The sequence below is a fragment of the Dermacentor silvarum genome, chromosome 1 (assembly GCF_013339745.2).
Source record: "Dermacentor silvarum isolate Dsil-2018 chromosome 1, BIME_Dsil_1.4, whole genome shotgun sequence".
Taxonomy (NCBI): Eukaryota; Metazoa; Arthropoda; class Arachnida; order Ixodida; family Ixodidae; genus Dermacentor; species Dermacentor silvarum.
In genome coordinates, this window is record NC_051154.1 from 150,835,693 (window position 1) to 150,855,870 (window position 20,178).

Genomic DNA, 20,178 nt, shown 5'->3' on the forward strand with positions numbered 1-20,178 from the left:
TATTAGTGTGCATACATTCTTTTTTAAAATTTTTGGTGTCCACCAGCGACAACCTCACTTTATAATCATACCTGCCTTAGAACTGAATAAGCATTGTTAATTGGGCAAGATACTTCTACACGGTGTCACAGTTACAAAAATATCACTAAGGCGCATACACATGAAAAAACATAACTCACTTGAAAAGGCATTTCCGAAGAACATGTTGAAAAGCTCCTCTGGAGATATGTCTCCTGGTAAAAAAAAATATATACATACATGTAGTTAGCACTGCAGCAGTAGAAGAGTTTATTGTTCATAGAGAGTGACTTTTTCAATATGGAAAAAAAAAGTACCTGCAACCTCAAGTACAATTTATAGGGCTGACATCTTAAAGAGACTAATATGTGAATAAAACTGACCTGCTCGCTTAATACTTCCTCCCTTGAAAAAAATAATATATATATATATATATATATATATATATATATATATATCCCTTGAAAAAGGTCGGTCCACCGACCGAAACTGTTGGGAAAATAATAAACCCTAGATAACCGCGAAGTTGTGCTTCTGATTTCCCTATATATATATATACCGTATCTGTATTTTTCCGCATAATACCCGTACCCCCAATTACTACAGCCAGGAAACAAAAAAATATATATATATCCGCGCGTATAAACTGCGGAAAAATGGCCAGTTTGCCCATATCTCCATGTTGGGTCAGGGGTTCAAGCGCCTTAATTACCTTCATCTTAACACCAAAGGTCGTGGATTCGACTCTCGACCTTCACAACGTCAACTGGAATCCAACTTGGGAGATATGGCCGGTTCGCCCCTATCTCTAAGTGGGTCCGACTCCCACCAAAGGTCGTGGGTTCTAGTTCCTTAACACCAAAGGTAGTGGGTTCGACTCTCAACCTTCACGATGTCAAATGGAATCCAACTTCGCAAAGCTGGTTTGCCCATATCTCCATGTTGGGTCATGGGTTCGAGTGCCTTAATTAGCTTCACCTTAACACCAAAGGTCGTGGGTTCGACTCCCACCAGAAGTAGTGGGTTCAAATCAACTTTAGCAATGTCAATAGGAATCCAACTTGGAGATATGGCCGGTTCATTCATATCTCCAAGTGGGTTCGACTCCAACTAAAGGTAGTGGGATCGAGTGCCTTAATATCTTATTCAACTGTGCCTTAACACCACAGGTTGTGCTGATGCATCTTCACGTCTGCTTCACAATTTCTTATAAAGAAATTGATGGCCTAGGAGGAGGAGGAGGAAATAACTTTAATGAGTCCTGAGGAACCCCTCCCCACCCACTCTTTGTTTAGTGGTCGGCAGGGGTCGCGGGCCGCACCCACGTTGGGACGGGAAGCCCGTGAGCCTCCGCCCTTTCGTGAGCCCTCTGGACAGCCTGGAGCTGGGTCTGGTGGTCGTCGATTCGCAGGGCGTCCTCCCAGTCTTCTTCTTTACAGAACATGGTGCCACTTAACGCGGAGCATTGCCATAGCATGTGCGCTAGCAAGCAGTATGATTCGCCACAATCCGGACATTGCGGCTCTACCTCTGGTGAATAAAGGCTCAGTCTGCCTCTCGAGGGGAACGACCCTGTCTGAAGCATTCTGAATATCGATGACTGTGGTCTATTGAGTTTAGCGTGGGGGAGCGGGAAGGCCCTCCTCGACAGCTGATAGTGCGTTCTTATTTCGTTGAAGGTGAGCAGCGGGTCTCGGTGCTCCCCTCCCTCCCCGCCTCTTCGCTCGCCACGATCACCGCGGTGCGTGAGTCCTCGCGCGCGGTCGTGCGCCAGTTCGTTGGCGTTGGGAAAGTCGGGGTGCACGTCGGCCCCCATGTGGGCCGGAAACCATTTGACGATGCGGATGCACGAGTGGCCCATGTCGTATCTTCAGCCAGCTGCTCTGTTCCTTCACTTTTCAACGATGCCGACAAGGCTGGATTCACACGCAGCACATACTGCGGACGAATCAGTCACATGATAAGTGACATGAATTGCAGCTAGCATTCACACGACAGTGGATGAAAGCACGGATGAAGCAGGCCTCGAATGGGCAACGGCGATGGAGCAAACGCGACCGAGCCGAAAATCCCAACGGTGGTTTGGCTCACCGCCATATCACAAAGAGCTTCGCACGGAGCGAGGTATCGCCGTGGAAACTGGTTATCTATGATCCGGCAACGCGTGCGCAATTCGCTGACTAATAAATACAAAATGGCGACCCGTAATGAGGAGGAGAATGGGTGACCATGAAGGAGGGGTGGAGGTGCTTCAACACGCAAGAATGGGGAGACGGTGGGGTTCCCTTGAAGATAACGAAACTTGGACTGGAGGAGAACCTTGCCTTAAAGTGTGGCTTCACAGAAGCGTGGCGCATGCTGCCGTGAAGCCACCTTCAACCTTTTTGGAAATTTTGGTGAAGGTTACACGCGCAAAAATACGGTATATACTACGCTGTTCACACTAAAAATAAAACAATCATATTGCCACGAGACAGTGAAGGGGCTGCTACTGTCGGTCGGACGAAGACGACGGCGACGAAGTGGCCAGAGGCGCGCGACAGCCTTGCATCCGTCGCTGCTGCTTGTCCAAACCTTGTATATAGCCATACTCACTCCCTAAATAAACGTTATCCCCGTAACATCTTTGGTGGAGGTGCTGGGTAGCCGAAGGAACTGGCGGGTGACGCGGCGACTCTTCGCTTGTTCAAAGCGCTGGCATTCCTTAACTATGGCGTCGACCGTCGTACAATCCTTACACACCAGTAGATTAAACGCGTCGTCGGCTATTCCTTTCAAAATATGCGAAATCTTGTCATCTTCGGCCATTTGTGCGTCAACTTTTCGACAAAGGCCCAGGACGTCCTGTATGTACGAAATGTACGATTCAGTGGTCGTCTGGATATGAGATCCCAACTCCTTTTTAGCGGCCTGCTGTCGGTCAAATGATCTGCCGAACAACTCACGCAGCTTCGCCTTGCAAGCGTCCCAACTTGTAAGATCTTCTTCATGCGTCCGGTACCACACGCGTGCCGTCCCTTTCAGATAGAATATCGCGTTGGCTAACATAACCGTGGGGTCCCACCTGTTGCGGTTGCTGACGCGTTCGTACATGTCGATCCAGTCTTCGACATCCAAGCCATCTGTGCCAGAAAAGGTTCCCGGGTCTTGTGGGTGCAAAAGAATCACAGGAGCCGGTGGCTGCTGCACCGTCGACACTTCACTGGTCATCGCGGAGCAACCAAGACGGCGACCGCTTCGAAGTTCTGTGCTTGGTTGACAGAGCCGGCACGTTGACAGGTTTACCCAGCACGTTTCTTACTCCCCAGGCGCTCTCGTGCTACTGTGGTCTCCGTCCCGCCGCATCGGTCTCTCCGAAAAGCTATTGTCCCGCTACGATGGTCCTTACAGGGTGCTACGTCAAGTCACCGACATTACGTATGAGATCGAGCCAGTCACCGCACCAGCGCCGTCTACGCCCCCAACCTCTGCTATCATGCACGTTGCGAGACTTAAGCCATACGTAACTGGACCCTCTGATCTGTCGTAGCAAGCACCGGGTCGGCGCTCTCGCCCCGGGGGGGTAGTGCCACGAGACAGTGAAGGGGCTGCTACTGTCGGTCGGACGAAGACGACGGCGACGAAGTGGCCAGAGGCGCGCGACAGCCTTGCATCCGTCGCTGCTGCTTGTCCAAACCTTGTATATAGCCATACGCACTCCCTAAATAAACGTTATCCCCGTAACAATATAGAGCCCTTGGAAAAAGCAACTTACTGAATAGAAAAAGAAAACAAGAAAAGAATGCCAGCAACCACAGTAAAATTTTAATCGATTTCACACGAACAGAAAAAAAAATCCATCCAAATTAACCTAATGCTGATTTACCGAATAGACCAAGAAAAAATAAACTAATGCTTACTGCATCAACATGCCTTTGTTTAACGAAGAAATCCGCAGTCTTGCTTCTATTGTGCACATAACCTACTCGGAAACTGCATTTCCTTCATTATGTATAAATGATACTGGCTAGCAACCTGTTGGGGGAACCCGCATGAAACTTCTACAGAATAGCAGAAGCCTTGCGACTTTCATTGCACTGTAAAAGTGGCAGATGTGCCCCATGCCTCTCTATCCAGACAGATGTGCCTTCCTACCATGTGCATCCTCCAATTATTTCGTCATTGGTGTGATCCAGCAACAATGTAGTAAATGAGTTTGACGATAGCACACAGGTAGCAGTTCTTTAGTCTTTCATCATATTTGTCAGCAATGTGTCACACAATGCACACCTTGCACGGAATTAAAATCAAAACAAAATCTCTGCTTGTGACTGTCACACAGGCATAATGCCAACACATCACATGCAGGGCAACAAACTAAAAAGAAACAGTGCAAAGCATTCCCACAAGCTTAACGCCTTTCCATTTGGAGTGCCGATTGTAGGGTTGCATACTCCACTGCTGCTGCATGTCCACTGGATGCTAGCACCTCTCTTTCTTGCCTTATTGTGGCATTCTGGACTTGTCTGAATAAGCGTGTATACAGCCAACTACCAGAGCAGCTTATTCGTACTTGATAAACAACTATTTTTTTAGAGGTGCAATGCAGGCCCACAAACATTTAGTCACTGATAGCTGAGATGCCTACCTTCAAAGCCCCGACTGTAGTCATAGCTGTCACCAGTGTAGCTCTGCTGCTGAGGTGGTCGGTTGCCATTCAAGTCATACAGCTTCCGCTTCTCGGGGTCACTGAGCACAGCATAGGCATTTCCGATCGCCTTAAAGGCATCGCCTGCTCCAGGAGCCTTGTTTTTGTCGGGGTGCACTTGTAGTGCCAGCTTACGGTACTGCTTCTTGAGCAACTCATCATCTGCATCCCGACTCACGCAGAGCACTTCGTAGTAGTCTTTGCACAACTTCGTTCTGCAAAAGTTCAACATACAAGAACCTCAGAGAATAGGCCTACAAACAGGCACCATTACAGCAGTTGAAGTTACTGCGACAAGCAGAAAAGCACTTTGAAATGAAAAGCATACTAGCGAAATATGGCATATTAAATGGCATGTTTAATTCTGGGGTATTACGTGCCAAAACCATGATCTGATTATGAGGCACATTGTAGTGGGGGACTCCGGATTATTTTGACCACCTGAGGTTCTTTAACATGCACCTCAATCTAAGCACACAAGCGTTTCTGCATTTCACCCCCATCAAAATGCGGCTGCCGGGATCAAACCCATGACCTCGAGCTTAGCAGCACAATGCCATAGCCACTGGGCTACTGTGGCGGGCCATTTCTCAATGATTTGATCAATAAGACATATGTGATGCTTTGTTGAAGCCAGCACATTCCCTGGGTTGACTGAATTCAAGTGTTGCCACATTCCGTTCAAATGTATCTTGGTCCAGAGCAGGACTATTTAAAAATACCACAAGAATGTGCAATTCTGTACAGAACAGAAAGCTGACTAAGAACTGACTGGAATATATAATTACTGCTTTGAGCAATCAGGCTGAATGAACAAAGTTATGTCTCTTTTAGAGGTATATTAGAAACTAACGATCATAAACACTACCACATGATGAGGCTGCAGCGTACATACAATTGTTGACCATTTTTTTTTAAAGCGAGTTGATAGCAAAAATGTCCGTATATTTGGTCAGTGGAAAAAGAAAGAAAACTAACTCTTGTTCACAAGCATACTTGATAGTTGCCGGCTGGTTGCTCACAGATATGCAAGCTGCAGTCAGTGAGTTTGATCTCAAGCGCTGATCAAAATTGACGAAAGCAAATATAGAAGTAAAAACCTTTTCACGGTGGCTTGGCATGAGATGCCCAAATAATCCAGCAGGACGAAAAATCAGGAATTCAAAGGATCAGTCTGAGTGTAGTGATAAAGCGAAAATTCCCTGGCAGCCATAATAAACAACACTAACAGATAACAGTCCCACTTATCACTGAAGCAACAGATAAAATACAACATATGAATCAGTATGTACATAACTGCATTCATAAGCATGTCAACTACAACCCTTTAGCTTATAGATGGCGAGAAGAGATGCAACGACAACATACTTTGCTATATCCTCCCACTACCTGCACTGACTGCAGCTCGTCTTGGGGCCATTTCATTTGTAACATAGACGTAGCAATGAAACGGGCAGACTGGCACTATTGGAGCACCATTCCCACCACTGTAAAATTTATTATTCTCGCCAGACATCTAGACTAATCTGGGGACTATAGGACAACAAAAAATTCAGGCAAAATTTCTAAATGTGATTCAATGAGTAAGAAGCAGAAAGATAGCTAAATTAAGCCTTGGTCAGAGAACAAGTTCTTGTACACAACAGCGAGTGCAATTAAAACATCCCCCTATAGAGGTGTTCAGAAGACACTCATCCTTTGTAATGTGGCAAATATCACAGAAACTTCCTTGTAACCAATCCATATGCTATGATAATGAAATGAGCAGTCTACTGCAAGCAACAACCACACAGCGTCTCTCAATGTCACCTTTAGAGCTGAGCAACAAAGTTGTTTTTATTTGCTCCCACCCTGTGTGCAGCTAAGTTGCTGGCACAGCACTAAAACCTGCTTTGCACAAGCATAATCAAACATACAGTACACAGTGAAGGCACTTGTTAAAGGGACACTAAAGGCAAACACCAAATTAAGTAAAAGTGGCAAATCTTCATTTGTACAACAAGACAACTTATTCAAGTATAGACTGAACATTGAGCTTTCCTTTTCGAATCCCACACCTACAACATAGTGATGTGTGAACCTAGATTCCACATTTATCATTTGCACAAAAGGAATCTACACATCTACATTCATTTTTTAATGCAATACGATGTTCAAAAGGAACCAATGTTGCTTGACCACATGTTGCCAAGACACATGCGGCAAGTCTGCAAATCTACTTTGGCAAAATTTCCTTTGTGTCCCTGCAAATATTACTAACCTAGCAAGCTTCTCCTTGACAGAAGGCCTTCCAGTATGTCAAGAGTGGGTGACCCACCTTCGAACTGCCTCCAGCTGCTCCTTGGTATAATCGACTGCTCGGCGCTCTTCAGAACTGTCACGTCCCACAGGCCGAGCTCGATACCGTGCCCCTGGCGAACCAGGCTGCCCCTGAGGAGACGCACTGCGCGAATTGTGGTGGTTGTTTCCTTGTGTGCTGCTATCGCAGCTTGTCGTGCCGTTTAGCTTTTGCAGCTGCTCTATGAGGTCTGTTACAGAGGGACACAGAGGGAAAAAAAGGGGGGAGGGGAAAACATTGTTTCAAGCTGTTGCCAATCAGACGAATGGAACAGGAGATAAAACAAGAAAATTTGTTGCTTTATAATGACTTAGTCACTAACCTGCACGCACTTCACTTTAAGCTTCCTGAAAGTCCCACATGCAGAATATTTCTGTCAAATTATGTCCATGCATGCACTCAGTTGGATTGATATAACCTTCAAAACACCACATGGGCTACAAAAGGAGCCAAAGTGGAGGGCTTTCCATTAATTTTGCCCGCCTGGAGTTATTTAACGTGCACCCAAAGTGCAGCACAATAGTGCTTTTCAATTCCACCCCCATTGGAAGTAGCTGGGAATCTGATATGCAACCTTGTGCTCGGCAGCCGAACATCATAGCCACTGATCCATCACGATGGGTTCACATTGTTCATCACATTGTTCACAGACACTGCTTATAAGCAATTAGCCAACTCATAATTCTAAAATGCCACATTAAACAATAAACCACGCCAGAGCTTTCATCTTGCTTTTCATACTGGTACCTGAATACGCAAGCACAAAGCTGCAGTTAAAAATTTGAAAGTATTGGTACTGGGAACCCCCTAGGACAGTTTTTCAATTCCAGATTATGAAGTATATGCAGCACTCTTTGCACAAACTGCTGAAGACTGCCCACGAATACACGCAAAGTGCCTCAAGCACCCAGTCGCATGGCAATCTTGCGTGTATTCGCTGGCTTCTTTCATGCTCGAAAAAACACTTTTATGTAGCACGTATTGAGCAACAGACAGCTGTATCATGAGTTTTTCATGCTGCTCTACAATTTTCTCATTGGCACTTTTCATCTCATTATAATAATTGAGAAGTTGATTAATTAAGATTAATTATCCAATTAGACGGAATGCAAAAAATAGTCCGAGTATCTCCAAGCAACAGGAAATAACATTACCTTGGTTCTGTCCAGCTACGTGGCATTCGCATATTTTTAAAGCTTGGTCCAAGTTAAGTGAAACACCCTGTATAACCCCTGTATGCTGACCCAACAAAGCAGTGTGAGTGCACCTCTGTTCAACGTAATAAAAAAATTCCTACATAAAATCTGAACATATTTTGTCAGCTGAAAGGCATTTCTAAAGCAGACCGACCTCTAAACAGAAAAGTGCATTGTATTCAATGGATTCTTTGATTTAGCCATTTCACTGGGTGTGTGCCCATTTGTGGCCAATCCTCCAGAATGGGTATGTGTCACTGAGGCACTTCTCTGTGAATACAACTGCCATCACCATTCTTCCCTCGACAAGCATTATACATTGCCTTCGTCCTCATGGCATCGATGCATAGACGTCACACAGTGCATCCACCTGACTTCGTGGATTTCAGCATACTTTGTGAGCAGTGTAGTGCATAAACAAATATTGTACGAGATTAAGGTTGTGACTTTGTGGTAGATAAACACTGCATGAGGTTGCACGCTGCATAGGATTTAAGTAAACAGAACTGCACATATTGTCATTAGTTGTAAAGTATTTAATATACACCACTTGAATGATGCTTCGCTTTTCATAGGTTCCAACTGTTGTTGCAATGCACCCGGATAAAGCTGGTGTAAACACGTCTCATGCATTGAGACCGCTGAGCCTAATTAATAGGCATATGTCCCAAAATATTACCCTCCGAGTAGAACCCTCTCACGTGCAATGTCAGCTCAAGGGCTGCTGCACTGCACGAGCCATGTGAAGACCATTTATGAGGCTTATAGGCCTATCCTGCACAATTGCTTGAAACCATGCGTGTCTGCAAGTTTGTACTGGAGTGTACAGAATTTTCTAGAACACTGCAGTCCACATACATTCAATGCGTTGGGCCAAATAAAGCTACAGAAGCTTGTTCTTGCTCAGCTGAGGCAACCCAAATGTACCAAAAAAGTTGAGTGCAATAAAGTGCAACACACGAAGTGGTTTTTTGTGACTGGTTCGAAGTTTTTCAAAAGTGCATTGAAGAAAAACAAATCTTTCAGGCTACTAACGCAAATGAAACGAGCTTCTGCAATGAAATGTGATGAGACATTTATGCAAAAAAGATAGTCTAGGGTGTGCTTTACAAGTGCAAGCCATGACAAATCTCGATGCAACAACCGCTTGAAAGTAACCACGTCTCAGTGAAATTTTTTTATTTTTTCTGAGCACAATAAGTGTAATGAAGTACGAATTAGTGGAATTAAAGCAAAATGCATATGTTACCTTTAACTAAACAATTCCACTAGTTGGCATACCATTCTGTGACTGAGCTGCAAGGTTGAAGTTGCCACGAGATTTCAGATGGCTCTTTGGCCACAATAACTATGGCTTTACGGAAGGCATTTAAAAATATGACCTTTGTTGGCCTAATAACTCAGACCCTTATTTATATATATATATATATATATATATATATATATATATATATATATATACACAGGGTGTCCCAGCTATTATGCAGCACGATTTAAAAAAAAGAGGAATGGCGTTACGCGAAGCAAACCTAGTGTGTATTGTTTCCAGTACAGTGGAGTAGCGGCCAGTAATTTTTTTGTTACTGAGATTAGATCACTGCAATTAATTGTCTAACTCAAGAAGTACTGTCCTAATTATCAAAGTGTCCATGAGAAAGTTGTAGAGCAACATGAGAAACTCCCGATATAGCTTTCTGTTGCTAAATATGTGCTACATAAAAGTGTTTCTCCCGAGTGTGAAAGAAGCCCGCGAATACACGCAAAGTGCCTCGAGCGACAAGTCGCGCGGCAATTCTGCGTGTATTCACGGGCTTCTTTCACACTCGGAAAAACACAAAATAGTGCCTATCATTAGTGCAGGAACATATGTGCTCCAAATACTGCATGAAACAGCCATTACTTGTGCTTCTGTGCATTCAATTTTTTTTTCTAAACGCCATGTATAAATGAACCCTCATTTCAAATTCCCATTTAGGTAGACTGTTGCTATATTTACATAAACGCACATAATTTATTTTTTACACCACAATTTTTTGCAACACTTCTGGCATGACACCTTTTGCTAAAATAATGTAACTAAATGTGTGTGTGATGCCAGTATTCCTCATAGCTGCTGCCTGTGCACTACCCAATTTATTCTTGATAAGAGTGTGAATTATAATTATGATCGTGCAGTCTAAAGCCAAAGGCACCAATAGGATTAAAAATATAACAGCGCGACTTTGGACATAACACGAAGAGCAGACACGGACAAGTGCTTGTCCTAGTCTGCTCGTCACTTTGTCTTCGTTGCCCTGTTACACTATAAATAATGAAGAAGCAGCTAGCCCAATCATTAACGTGTTACAAGGATGGGCAGCTTGGCCCAAAGACTAGTTAAAGTATGATATGCACATAGGTGTTTCATCACAAAATGTGTCAGTGTGCCCCAAAACTGAAATAAAAAAAAAGGAGGCTACATTCCGCACTGATCGTGAATGCCACATCACGAGTGCAGTGCATTTGCACTCACATTGAACACCAGCTGCCGGTAGTAGTGTTCTGCATCCCTCATGAGCTTTACGGCAGTTTGCATTCTTTGGTGTAGCTATAGTACTGCTTGGTTTGACACCTGACAAATCAGTCACTTGTCAAGGAAATTTGAGTGATAAACATTGCTGACAAGATAACCTTGTTACAGGCAACTTGGGTGCTTCACTATACACGAAAAGGTATTAGAGCTGTAGAGGGGCCTTCACGCGACCAGTAGCAATTGTTTGTTGCAGAGTTTGTGGAGCAAACGTGAATTTTTCAAGCAGATGTCATTGTTACATCATAAATTATAAGATTCAATTAAATATAACACGTGCATGCATCCAGCTATTGCCCTCGAATAGCTATTGTTGCCATTCTCTACATAATGCAGTCTTTATAGCCCATATCCTAGTAAGCCAAACTGTTCTGTATTTGTCACTACAGTACATGCACCGACACTTTAGTCAATAATAGTTGATGATCACCAAAACGCTACACTGGACAGCGTCATAATTCATTATGCAGTACTGCTCGCACATACCGTAAGTTTAATGCACGGTAATTTCAGTGCCAAACAGAAAAACGTCCTTGGAACAAGGAAGCACGAACGTGCAGGAAAGTAACTTTACTGTAGGTGACGTCAGTACGCCGGATGCTTTCGCCAGGTCAGAAAATGCCACAGAACCCAAACCACAGTACTCTTCAATACCCGGCAGCTCGTTAGTCACCGTTTACCATAGCACATACAAATGAAAGCGATTGACAAGAACTGGTAACGTATAGTACAATTGGCCCTCTTCCAAAACACTTCAGGCGATAACCTTGGTGAAAGCAAGCTTTAATAACCCTGTAGCATATAAAATAACAAGCTTGCTCCAGACTACACCCACAAGCAGAAGCGCCAGAGGAGACTAAACGGCTAAGAATTCCCGATTTCCCAAGCAAGGTATCCGAGACCTTCAAATTGTGTGCGTGAGAAAACGTACCTCTTGTAAGTTTTACGAGTCAAAACACTTTTTGCCTTGGCCCCAAACGAACTGACTCTGAACGAGTTGCGAGTGATCAGGCAGACCTTTGCAAGTGGATGCCTGGTGCTGTCAGTAGAGCAACGGAAACAACGTTTACTGCTAATCACTGGCACAAACCGCAGTAGGCCTATTCCGTTATTCGTCCGCGGTGCTTATGTGGGTCACCTCACTCAACAATACAAACGAGACTCATCCCGAAATGAAAGACACAACTGGGCACTGGTGGATATTGAGATAACGTTCCTTACGGGTCGGTAAGCGCGGCACGGACGTCTGAAATTACGTCAGGACCGTAGGCTTACGTGGATCCCAGCGTCTTGTTTACAGCAGCCATAGCTCACCTTTAGCGAGTTTTGATGGGTACAGGTGTTCTGCTTTTCGAAGAAACTTGAGCGCCTTTTCTTTATGTCCCTGCGCAATGTACGTTTGTGCCAGTTGAATACAACGCTTGCTTTCTTCTTTATTCCCTTCCATAACGGAGCCGTACCCCCCTACATACTTCGCCCGATGGGCACAGATATGGCACACAGAAGATCCCGTTGGCCGACCACGCAAGTACGCACTTTACGCTTATACTCAATACCACCCGAAACGTTTCGTTTTAACGTTTTAGATATGTAACATCTTTTATAAATGCTAACTGGATATTTTTTCGTAATTATTCATTTACAACTAACAAGCTTCAGTTGGTCTTATTTTGTTGTAACAGGAAGCTGGAACCCGAAAGCCACGCGTAATGTGCGTCATTTTTATTATAAAAATGCAAAACGTATATTATTTCCAAAGCATTTAATGTTATACTTTACTGCATCCCATTTACAGTTTAAAATCACAAATTCTTTGCGAAAATAACGACATCATACTCTACGTGCTTCGATTGGTGCATTGTGGTCACGTGTGTTAAGTTTTGTATTGGCCGTTTCCAGCTCGTTTTTGGCGGGTAGTGATATTGGCGGTACGCTACGGTGTTTGGTGGTCGTTCGTTGTCTCTACGTCCGAGTTGTTCCGTAAAGAATGGTAAATCCGCGCAATCCTTTGTTAATATTCAATCTTCTGCCTCGCATCTTGAGCTGCGTTCATCCTGAATGCATGATTATTGTTTCTGGGAGCATATTTTGTCGCTTAGTATTGGTTTTCATTATATTTTTTCTCGATTTATAGGCTGGCGGCAAAGCCGGGAAAGACTCTGGAAAGGCGAAAGCCAAGGCAGTCTCTAGGTCGGCCAGAGCTGGACTTCAGGCAAGTTTGAATGTTTATTGCACTTGTGAAGTTGTTTATAATTGCTTATGTAATGTTACTCGCTTGTCCGTATTACTATTCTTCGGAAGAACTCTCAAATCAGACGCGCTGTTAGGCCTATCTGCAGAAACTTCACTGCCGCGGAAACCACAGTTTGAGTTGTGTTGCTTGCGCGTATTTTTGGCCAGTACGAGCAAGCAATGCAAATCTAACATGCATTTGTTTTGTGTCGTGTAGTCGCAAGCGATTTTGTCGTTTGTTTTCTTTGTGCTGTTTGTCGAGCAACTCAATTTAGGCTGAGTCTGTTGGCGGGAGCGGGGGAGGGCGGTTGCATTGTTGACTCGCGACATTGCGTTGGCGGGAGCTCGAGACTCACCTGTGCAAGCAGGCTGTGAATATGACAAATTTTGTGTTGCATATTAGTTTTTAGTGGTATTGAGGTCACGTTGTGATGTACTGCAATATTGAATAATGTGTACAGCAATATATATAATATTGGCGTCTTTCTCTTGCCGAGTTTTGCGGTCATTGTGTGCTACTGCCTATACGGAATCGCTCTTCGACACCGTAGTGACATTTCTAAGCATCAGGTTGAAGCATTTGGTCTTAATGTGTGCCGGAACCGCCAAGTGATTCCCGCCTGTTTGTCGTCTGCTCTGTCCTTGAGCGTTGTAGCAGGCACATCACCCCTTCCGCCCTCTTTTTTTCTTAAATGCACTGTGACGCGCGTTCATACACGAGTAATCCCTTTCAGTGCATGTGCTTGCCAGTGTTGCTTAAGATAACGAATCTGCGCCAGCAGCGGCAGTTGCGCGTCTTGCATTGATGGTATCCGGGTTACTGTACTATCATGCGAGCTGGTGTACCTGAATTGATAAAACGAAAGTTTACTCGTTGCGCTGACTTTCATACTTACGCATGATTTATTTCATTTATTATTTTTTCATTTGATTTTTGTAGCTTTTCGGACGTTTACACCAGTTGTTACATTTAGCCGCCACACGTTTTCTGTTCATACGGTGGTTTCAGTGCTTTAACATTCCTAAAGTCATTGTACACTGCTAATAGTTGCTTCTGATACGTTATGCCGTTGTATAACATTGCATTACTGCAAGTGAATGTTAGTGTGAGGTGAACCTGGTGTGCTTTTCCAGTCTGTCATTACTGGTTACAGCTCGTCCTTGCGACTGGCACATTGTCGCCTTATTTTATCTTAATTGCTTATTTTGTGGATTGCAGTTTCCTGTGGGACGTATCCATCGGCACCTGAAGAACCGTACTACCAGTCATGGTCGTGTGGGGGCCACTGCAGCTGTTTACAGTGCAGCAATTTTGGAGTACCTGACTGCTGAGGCACGTTTTATGCTCATGGTTATATCCATTCTTATGGAGCTCATTGTAGCTATTGTGCTGCTTTTATTTTAACCGGTGTTTCTATGAAAACTTTTTTTTTTTTTAGTGGTTGATCGTATACATGTTAAAATGTTAAATCCTAATTGGTTTACTGCAAACATTATTCCATTTTTGGCCTGTGATTTTGGTTGGTTGCCTTGTAACTTCTGCATATGTTTGTAATATTTGTGGTAGTGAACTTTGCATTTCTGCTTGCTGTATTTGTGCTTGAAGCAGTGCTCAGGAAAACTTTGGGGCCTTGCAGGTGTTGGAGTTGGCTGGCAATGCTAGCAAGGACTTGAAGGTGAAGCGTATCACTCCTCGCCACCTTCAGCTGGCCATTCGTGGAGATGAGGAGCTTGACTCCCTCATCAAGGCAACTATCGCAGGTGGTGGTGTGATCCCTCACATCCACAAGTCACTGATTGGCAAGAAGGGATCCCAGAAGACGCCTTAAGTCAAGACGTCATTATGAGAGCACTCACACACACAAAAAATAAGGCTGCAAATATTGCTCCTTTTTCAACCAGGTGTCCACATTTCTTTCATATATATATTCAGCTCATTTGAATACTACATCCACATATATTTCGTGCAGTTTGGTATTAGTACATGAAGTGTCATGTAGCAAGACTTCACATGTCTGCAACACCACCATCAAGTTGTGTATCATATGTTCTGCTTCGTTGTGAATAAAAGTTCTGTAAGGAAACCTGTTTCAACATTTCAATGAACAATTAAAAAAACTAGCACATAAATCCCATTTGTAAAACCTGTTGTACTTATCTACACTGGTTCATTTTATTTTATACATGTGTTAGGACAGTGCTGGTTTGGAAAGTGCACTTGTTTTTTGCAGGTACTCTGCATTTGAATAAAGTAGATGAGGCTAGCTTATGGGCTTGCAGATATGGCACCTTGTTTCTTTTCCTGCTGGCAGGATGACAGGCACAGAAAGGTAGACAAGTGCTGTCTGATCTGCTTGTGCAACAAAGTATAGACTGCCAGTTCAGTATGAGACTGGGCCCCTAATCTGGCATAGCACTGGACACTAATGGGTTTTGTAATAATTTTGTAGTCTGGCTCGAACAGTTGTACCACAGCATTTGATAACGGGATGAAAGGACTTCTGGAAAAGGCAGCTTGGCTAGCAGATGAGTTTAGTGGAATACGGCATACTTCGAGAAGGGTACGCTCCACCAAAAGCCGGCACAGGTGAAGGCGAATCTATGAGGACCCTAGAAATGGTCCCAGAAAAGGATGGTAGTCTCTACAGAAAAAGGTGACAAAGAAAGCAGTCCTGAAAAAGTTCAAGAGGAGACGACTGCTAGCGATGTTACTATCGATTGTCACGGACTGTGTGACTAAACATTAGGATGGGTTGGCTGAACGACTGCAGTGGATGATGTTCCTTTTTTTGCCCTTAGTAATTGGCGCGAACGTAGCACACGCGCAGCTATGATTGGTCGCGACGCGATTCCAAACAGGAATGTTTAAATACAGGCAAATCGTGAAGCTACCTGCATAGACGCGGTGTTCACAGGAGGGACATCGCTTTCTTGGTGGATTGAATGCGCAGTAGCGCACCCAGGATCTTTCCCAGGGGGGGGGGTTGACAGTTTGCCAATACCATCTAAACAGCACTAATTTCGATTTCTTCACAGCAAATTGTCAAAAAAATGCGCTTTTTGCGTGTGTGCAGACGATTGCGCGTCTTACATCTTAGTTGCCTAAGGAAAGAAAAGGGGTTAAACAAAAGGGCGGGTTAAGTCGGCCTCAGGGGGGGGGGGGGGGGGGGGGGGTTACAACCCCCGAATCCCCCCCCGTCGGTGCGCCACTGTGAATGCGTATGCCACTGAACGCCACCCGCTAGTAGCTTTTTTAGGTAGAGGCGGCTGCAGAAGCTTAGGAGGCTTAGGCGTTCGGCTGGCCCCACGCTGTTGCTTTGAAATACCGTCTGCAAAACGTAGGGGCTCACCGCTGCAAATTTTGCGGTAATTATTTCAAGGGGATGCAGTTTTTCCTCTTGTATTCTGCAAATATGCCCAACAAGACACGATAACTCACATGCGACCCGTGTCCCAAGCATTTTGAACTCGATCTGCGGCAGCAAATCACGAGAGCATCTATACTCATTGCACATGTCCTTTCGCGCTTACGCTCACATGTTCGACACACATGTGGTTAGCAAATTGGTGTAATGTCTTGCTCTGCGAGAAACAATTGATGACTCACTGTACCCTTATATTTGTGTGTGTGCTTGCTATTTGTTGTGTATGATGCACACGTGGTTTTTGTTTTTCTAGCATACATTACAGGCAAAACGAGCATAATACGCTAACTTGTCTCTGCCTGCAACGTACCCTTATCGCGTTATACATTTTACGGAAAGCGTGTCTCCGGCTCGTTCTTTGTTAGAAGTGCAGCATAAATGCGCGTCGCAACTTAAGAGACGGAGATAAATCTTTAATGTTGCACAGCGGATTAATGAGCTGGCAGCCTCAGTCCAGCTATACTCGGGGACAAATTTCTGTGGCTATGAAGGGAAAGCTACGAGCGCGTGGCTGCTGCACATGTGTTTACCGCTCCAAGTAGTCCGGCAGCGTTTGACAGTTCTTTTGACTGCTCGGAAGAGAAACCATGCTCGGAACAGACGCTGGCTAAATCGGGTCAATCGACGCAGCTTCCACGCACGTACGACTGTCTCGAACCACTGTAGTTCCGCTACGGTGGTAGAGTGTACTAGAATAGTTCTAGTACACTCTAACGCTCTAACGGTGGCTAAAAGGGGGAGGTGGGAGCAACGCAGCCGTCAGACAGCGCGGCGCGTGTTGTAGTAAGTTTGTTCCTGATCCCTCTTGACGCAGGGCAGGTGGTTTAGGCGCCACAGGAAAAAAAAATATATAGCCTATATTGTCTTGCACAGTTCACTTGGGTTTTTGGTTCGCGTACTGTCAAGTATCACCACAATTTCGCATATGAGCACCCCCCCGTTCACCAGATTTGCGAAAAACACCACGCCAAGACGAGCCAAACCAAAGTTTGCCGTGCTCTCCATGCTTCATATATATATATATATATATATATATATATATATATATATATATATATATATATATATATATATAGGTTGCTCCCTCTATAGTGCCTAGAATATATTCTAGGCACTATACTCCCTCCATGCCGACGAAGCAACAAGAGCTCACATACGGTGGCTAGATGGGTAGGTGTGCAGACCGAGCGTAGTTCCACACTTCTCCGCATCATGACGCAGAAGTGACGCTGCGGACAGTATAACGGCTGAGCTGCGCGCAACGTCGGCTGCGCTGTGTAGACGAGCAGCGTGTTTGATTGTATCGCTGCCTCTGCTCTAGCTTTGAAGTACGCGTTATACAATGCCATTTTGAGCAGTGTAAGCAAAGCCAGAATGGGGAATTTGTTACGGTCGTCTACTCAGAAGACACGATATGCTGAAGTAAATTTTCTAGCTTGGCGATTGGTCACATTTATTGGTACAAATGCGGCGCTCCAGCCCATTGCATTGAATACGTAGATGCATTTTTTCCCATGCATAAAACAGTACTGCAGTGGTTTTATACGGTATATGGCAACGTGTTTACGTGATATTTAGTAAGTTCTTATGTTTCAATTTCGAGAAATCTAGCTATTGTGTTTATTGCTGCCTCAGTTACGGTATTTAAGTTGTTACGAGACGAATTGTGTTGGTAAGTGCATATGGTTCACTGTTTGGTTGCAATAAAATAAAACAATACATTCAAGAATATATTTAAAATACAAGAAACGCTCTCCTAACTTGAGTCAGCAGATGCACCAACATAAATAGCCTAGCGCCAGCAAGGTCGCAACGTTGGTCCACCGCATCATAACATTATTCACAGCACACGCCTCCGCTTCAGGTGATCCCTCTTCTCCCTGTTGCTTTCTCGCGCAATGTTCTTGTCCTTGACAAGAAAGTAAAGGAGCGTAATTGAATAGAACTTTACAACATCTTTTGTTAGCTCTTTCTTGTGCCGCTCACAGCCGATCATATTCGGAGGATTCAGCTGCAGAAAGGATGCAAAGTCGGCGATACTGTTCCTTCGTAACTCATTTAAACTGAAGCACAGTTTGAAGGCGTCTTCGAGCGATGCTACCAGTTTTTTTAGTGCTTCAGAAGGGAGCAACAGCCCTGACCTACTCATTCTGTTGAATTCAGTAATGTCCCTGAGCAATCGCAGCACTTGGTTCTTTGCAGGAACTTTCTTGCTACATAGCCTGCTATATAAAATATAAGCCTAGAGTCACTTTTCTTTTCCCTGTAGCAGCGCAGCGATGCTCGATGTCGCAGGCGCGGAGCACCTCCATGGGCGCCTTGCAAATTTCCAATGTCGGTGAGTTCATCGACGTACGCTTTTCGGTGTACGGTTCGCTCATTAACGTCGCCGATACTGAGCAAGTTACTGAGCAGCCCGAGGCGAACATTTCCGCTGTCTTTCTCACAAATTTAGAGCGCGACTTGCAGTTCGGAGCGAAGCAGTAAGTCTTCTTGGTGGTCTTCTTTGGTCGAGCAATGGCGCCGCTAATCTCGCCGGTCATTTTTCCGACCTGGAACATTCCAGATCGCCCAGGAACTTGCAAACAGTACGAGAGACGCGGAGCTCTTCACCTTTGAAACTGACACTAACAGACGACATACAACTATTCCAATACAGGCTTTATTATTATTTTTTTTTTTTTTTTTGCTCGCCGCCAGCCCTCTGTAGCAGACGACGCGCGCTGCGGAACCGTTCTACTGACCGCAGCGCCAATTTTGCGTCATGACGCGGAGAAGCGGTGAACTACGCTCCAGACGCGCCGGTCGGCACACCTACCCATCTAGCCACCGTAGCTCACACTCCCATAGAGCTAGAGTGTACTAGACAATGGTCGAGTGGGCCGAACGGCGCTCTGCCGCTGAGGCGCCGTGTGTGGAAAAAAAGCGCGAGGGCGCTGCGAGCGAACTGGATTGGGGCGGAGACGCGCTCCGCGGCATATTCAACGTACTTTCGCTGCGGGCGCCGAGGCCGATTGCGCATAGTACACTCTTAAAATAGTGCTTTATTTCAACTGCAAATTTATGTTTACACCATTTTGCCAAGCATATACATTTGAGGCATGGATTATACATCGCGACGTCTTCAATTTTGCTGTCGTTGTCAAGCGCGTCGTCTGCTAGCGAGCGCGGGACGCCCAGTTTTTCTCGCAGAACCTCTGTGCAGTACATTTTTTTAAAATGTTTTAGTTGCTTCGGTGTGCCCATGACTCTTGACGGCCGGTACCAAATGTAGTTTTAGCTAGGTGAACTGCTGTTTTTACCACTGTCCTCTAAAAGTAACTGGTATCTCCACACATGAAGGCTACGTTGAAAATTTTATTATTGATACCGCGTCATTTTACGCGCGCTTCTTGTTGCTGGATATTGATCAGGGACAATGATCGAAGAGAACAATATTAGAGTGAAATAAACCAGGTTTATTAACTGCGTCGCGCGAAGAATGGCGAATGTATTTCTAGGTAATTAAATCAAAGGGTACATAGACTTGTATATTCACGATATATGTGTAAGGGAAAAAATAACAAATATGCTAAATGCAATAATTAAAAAAGTGAGAACTCCCGACCGGAGAATAAGCGCACGTGTGTGCAGTAACAAACACACTTACTAGTAAATACTGCAAATAAACCCGCATTCGCCGAAATAATATTCATAGCAGCCAAACCATCTTA

At 44.6% G+C, this 20,178-nt stretch overlaps 2 protein-coding genes across 3 annotated transcripts in view; one reads left to right on the forward strand and one right to left on the reverse strand.

Annotated features, from left to right (window-relative positions):
* Positions 1 to 12,327, reverse strand: part of LOC119436235 (dnaJ homolog subfamily B member 14-like) — a 65,251-nt gene extending 52,924 nt beyond the window's left edge. The window contains exons 1-4 of one of the 2 annotated variants that reach the window (XM_049656472.1): positions 12,123 to 12,327; positions 7,023 to 7,233; positions 4,646 to 4,920; positions 180 to 233 (exon numbers count right to left, since the gene is read on the reverse strand). In XM_049656472.1, the coding sequence (XP_049512429.1) occupies positions 180 to 233; positions 4,646 to 4,920; positions 7,023 to 7,233; positions 12,123 to 12,255 (673 nt within the window). In that variant the 5' untranslated portion in view covers positions 12,256 to 12,327. The remainder of the gene's footprint in view (positions 1 to 179; positions 234 to 4,645; positions 4,921 to 7,022; positions 7,234 to 12,122) is intronic. The other variant, XM_037703028.2, reaches the window with a different exon arrangement.
* Positions 12,328 to 12,651: 324 nt separating this feature from the next.
* Positions 12,652 to 15,124, forward strand: LOC119436237 (histone H2A.V). The gene is made up of 4 exons (XM_037703029.2): positions 12,652 to 12,798; positions 12,943 to 13,020; positions 14,260 to 14,373; positions 14,678 to 15,124. Exons 1-4 carry the CDS (start codon positions 12,796 to 12,798, stop codon positions 14,867 to 14,869), a joined length of 387 nt encoding a protein of 128 aa, XP_037558957.1. The 5' UTR covers positions 12,652 to 12,795; the 3' UTR covers positions 14,870 to 15,124.
* The last annotated feature ends 5,054 nt before the right edge of the window (positions 15,125 to 20,178 follow it).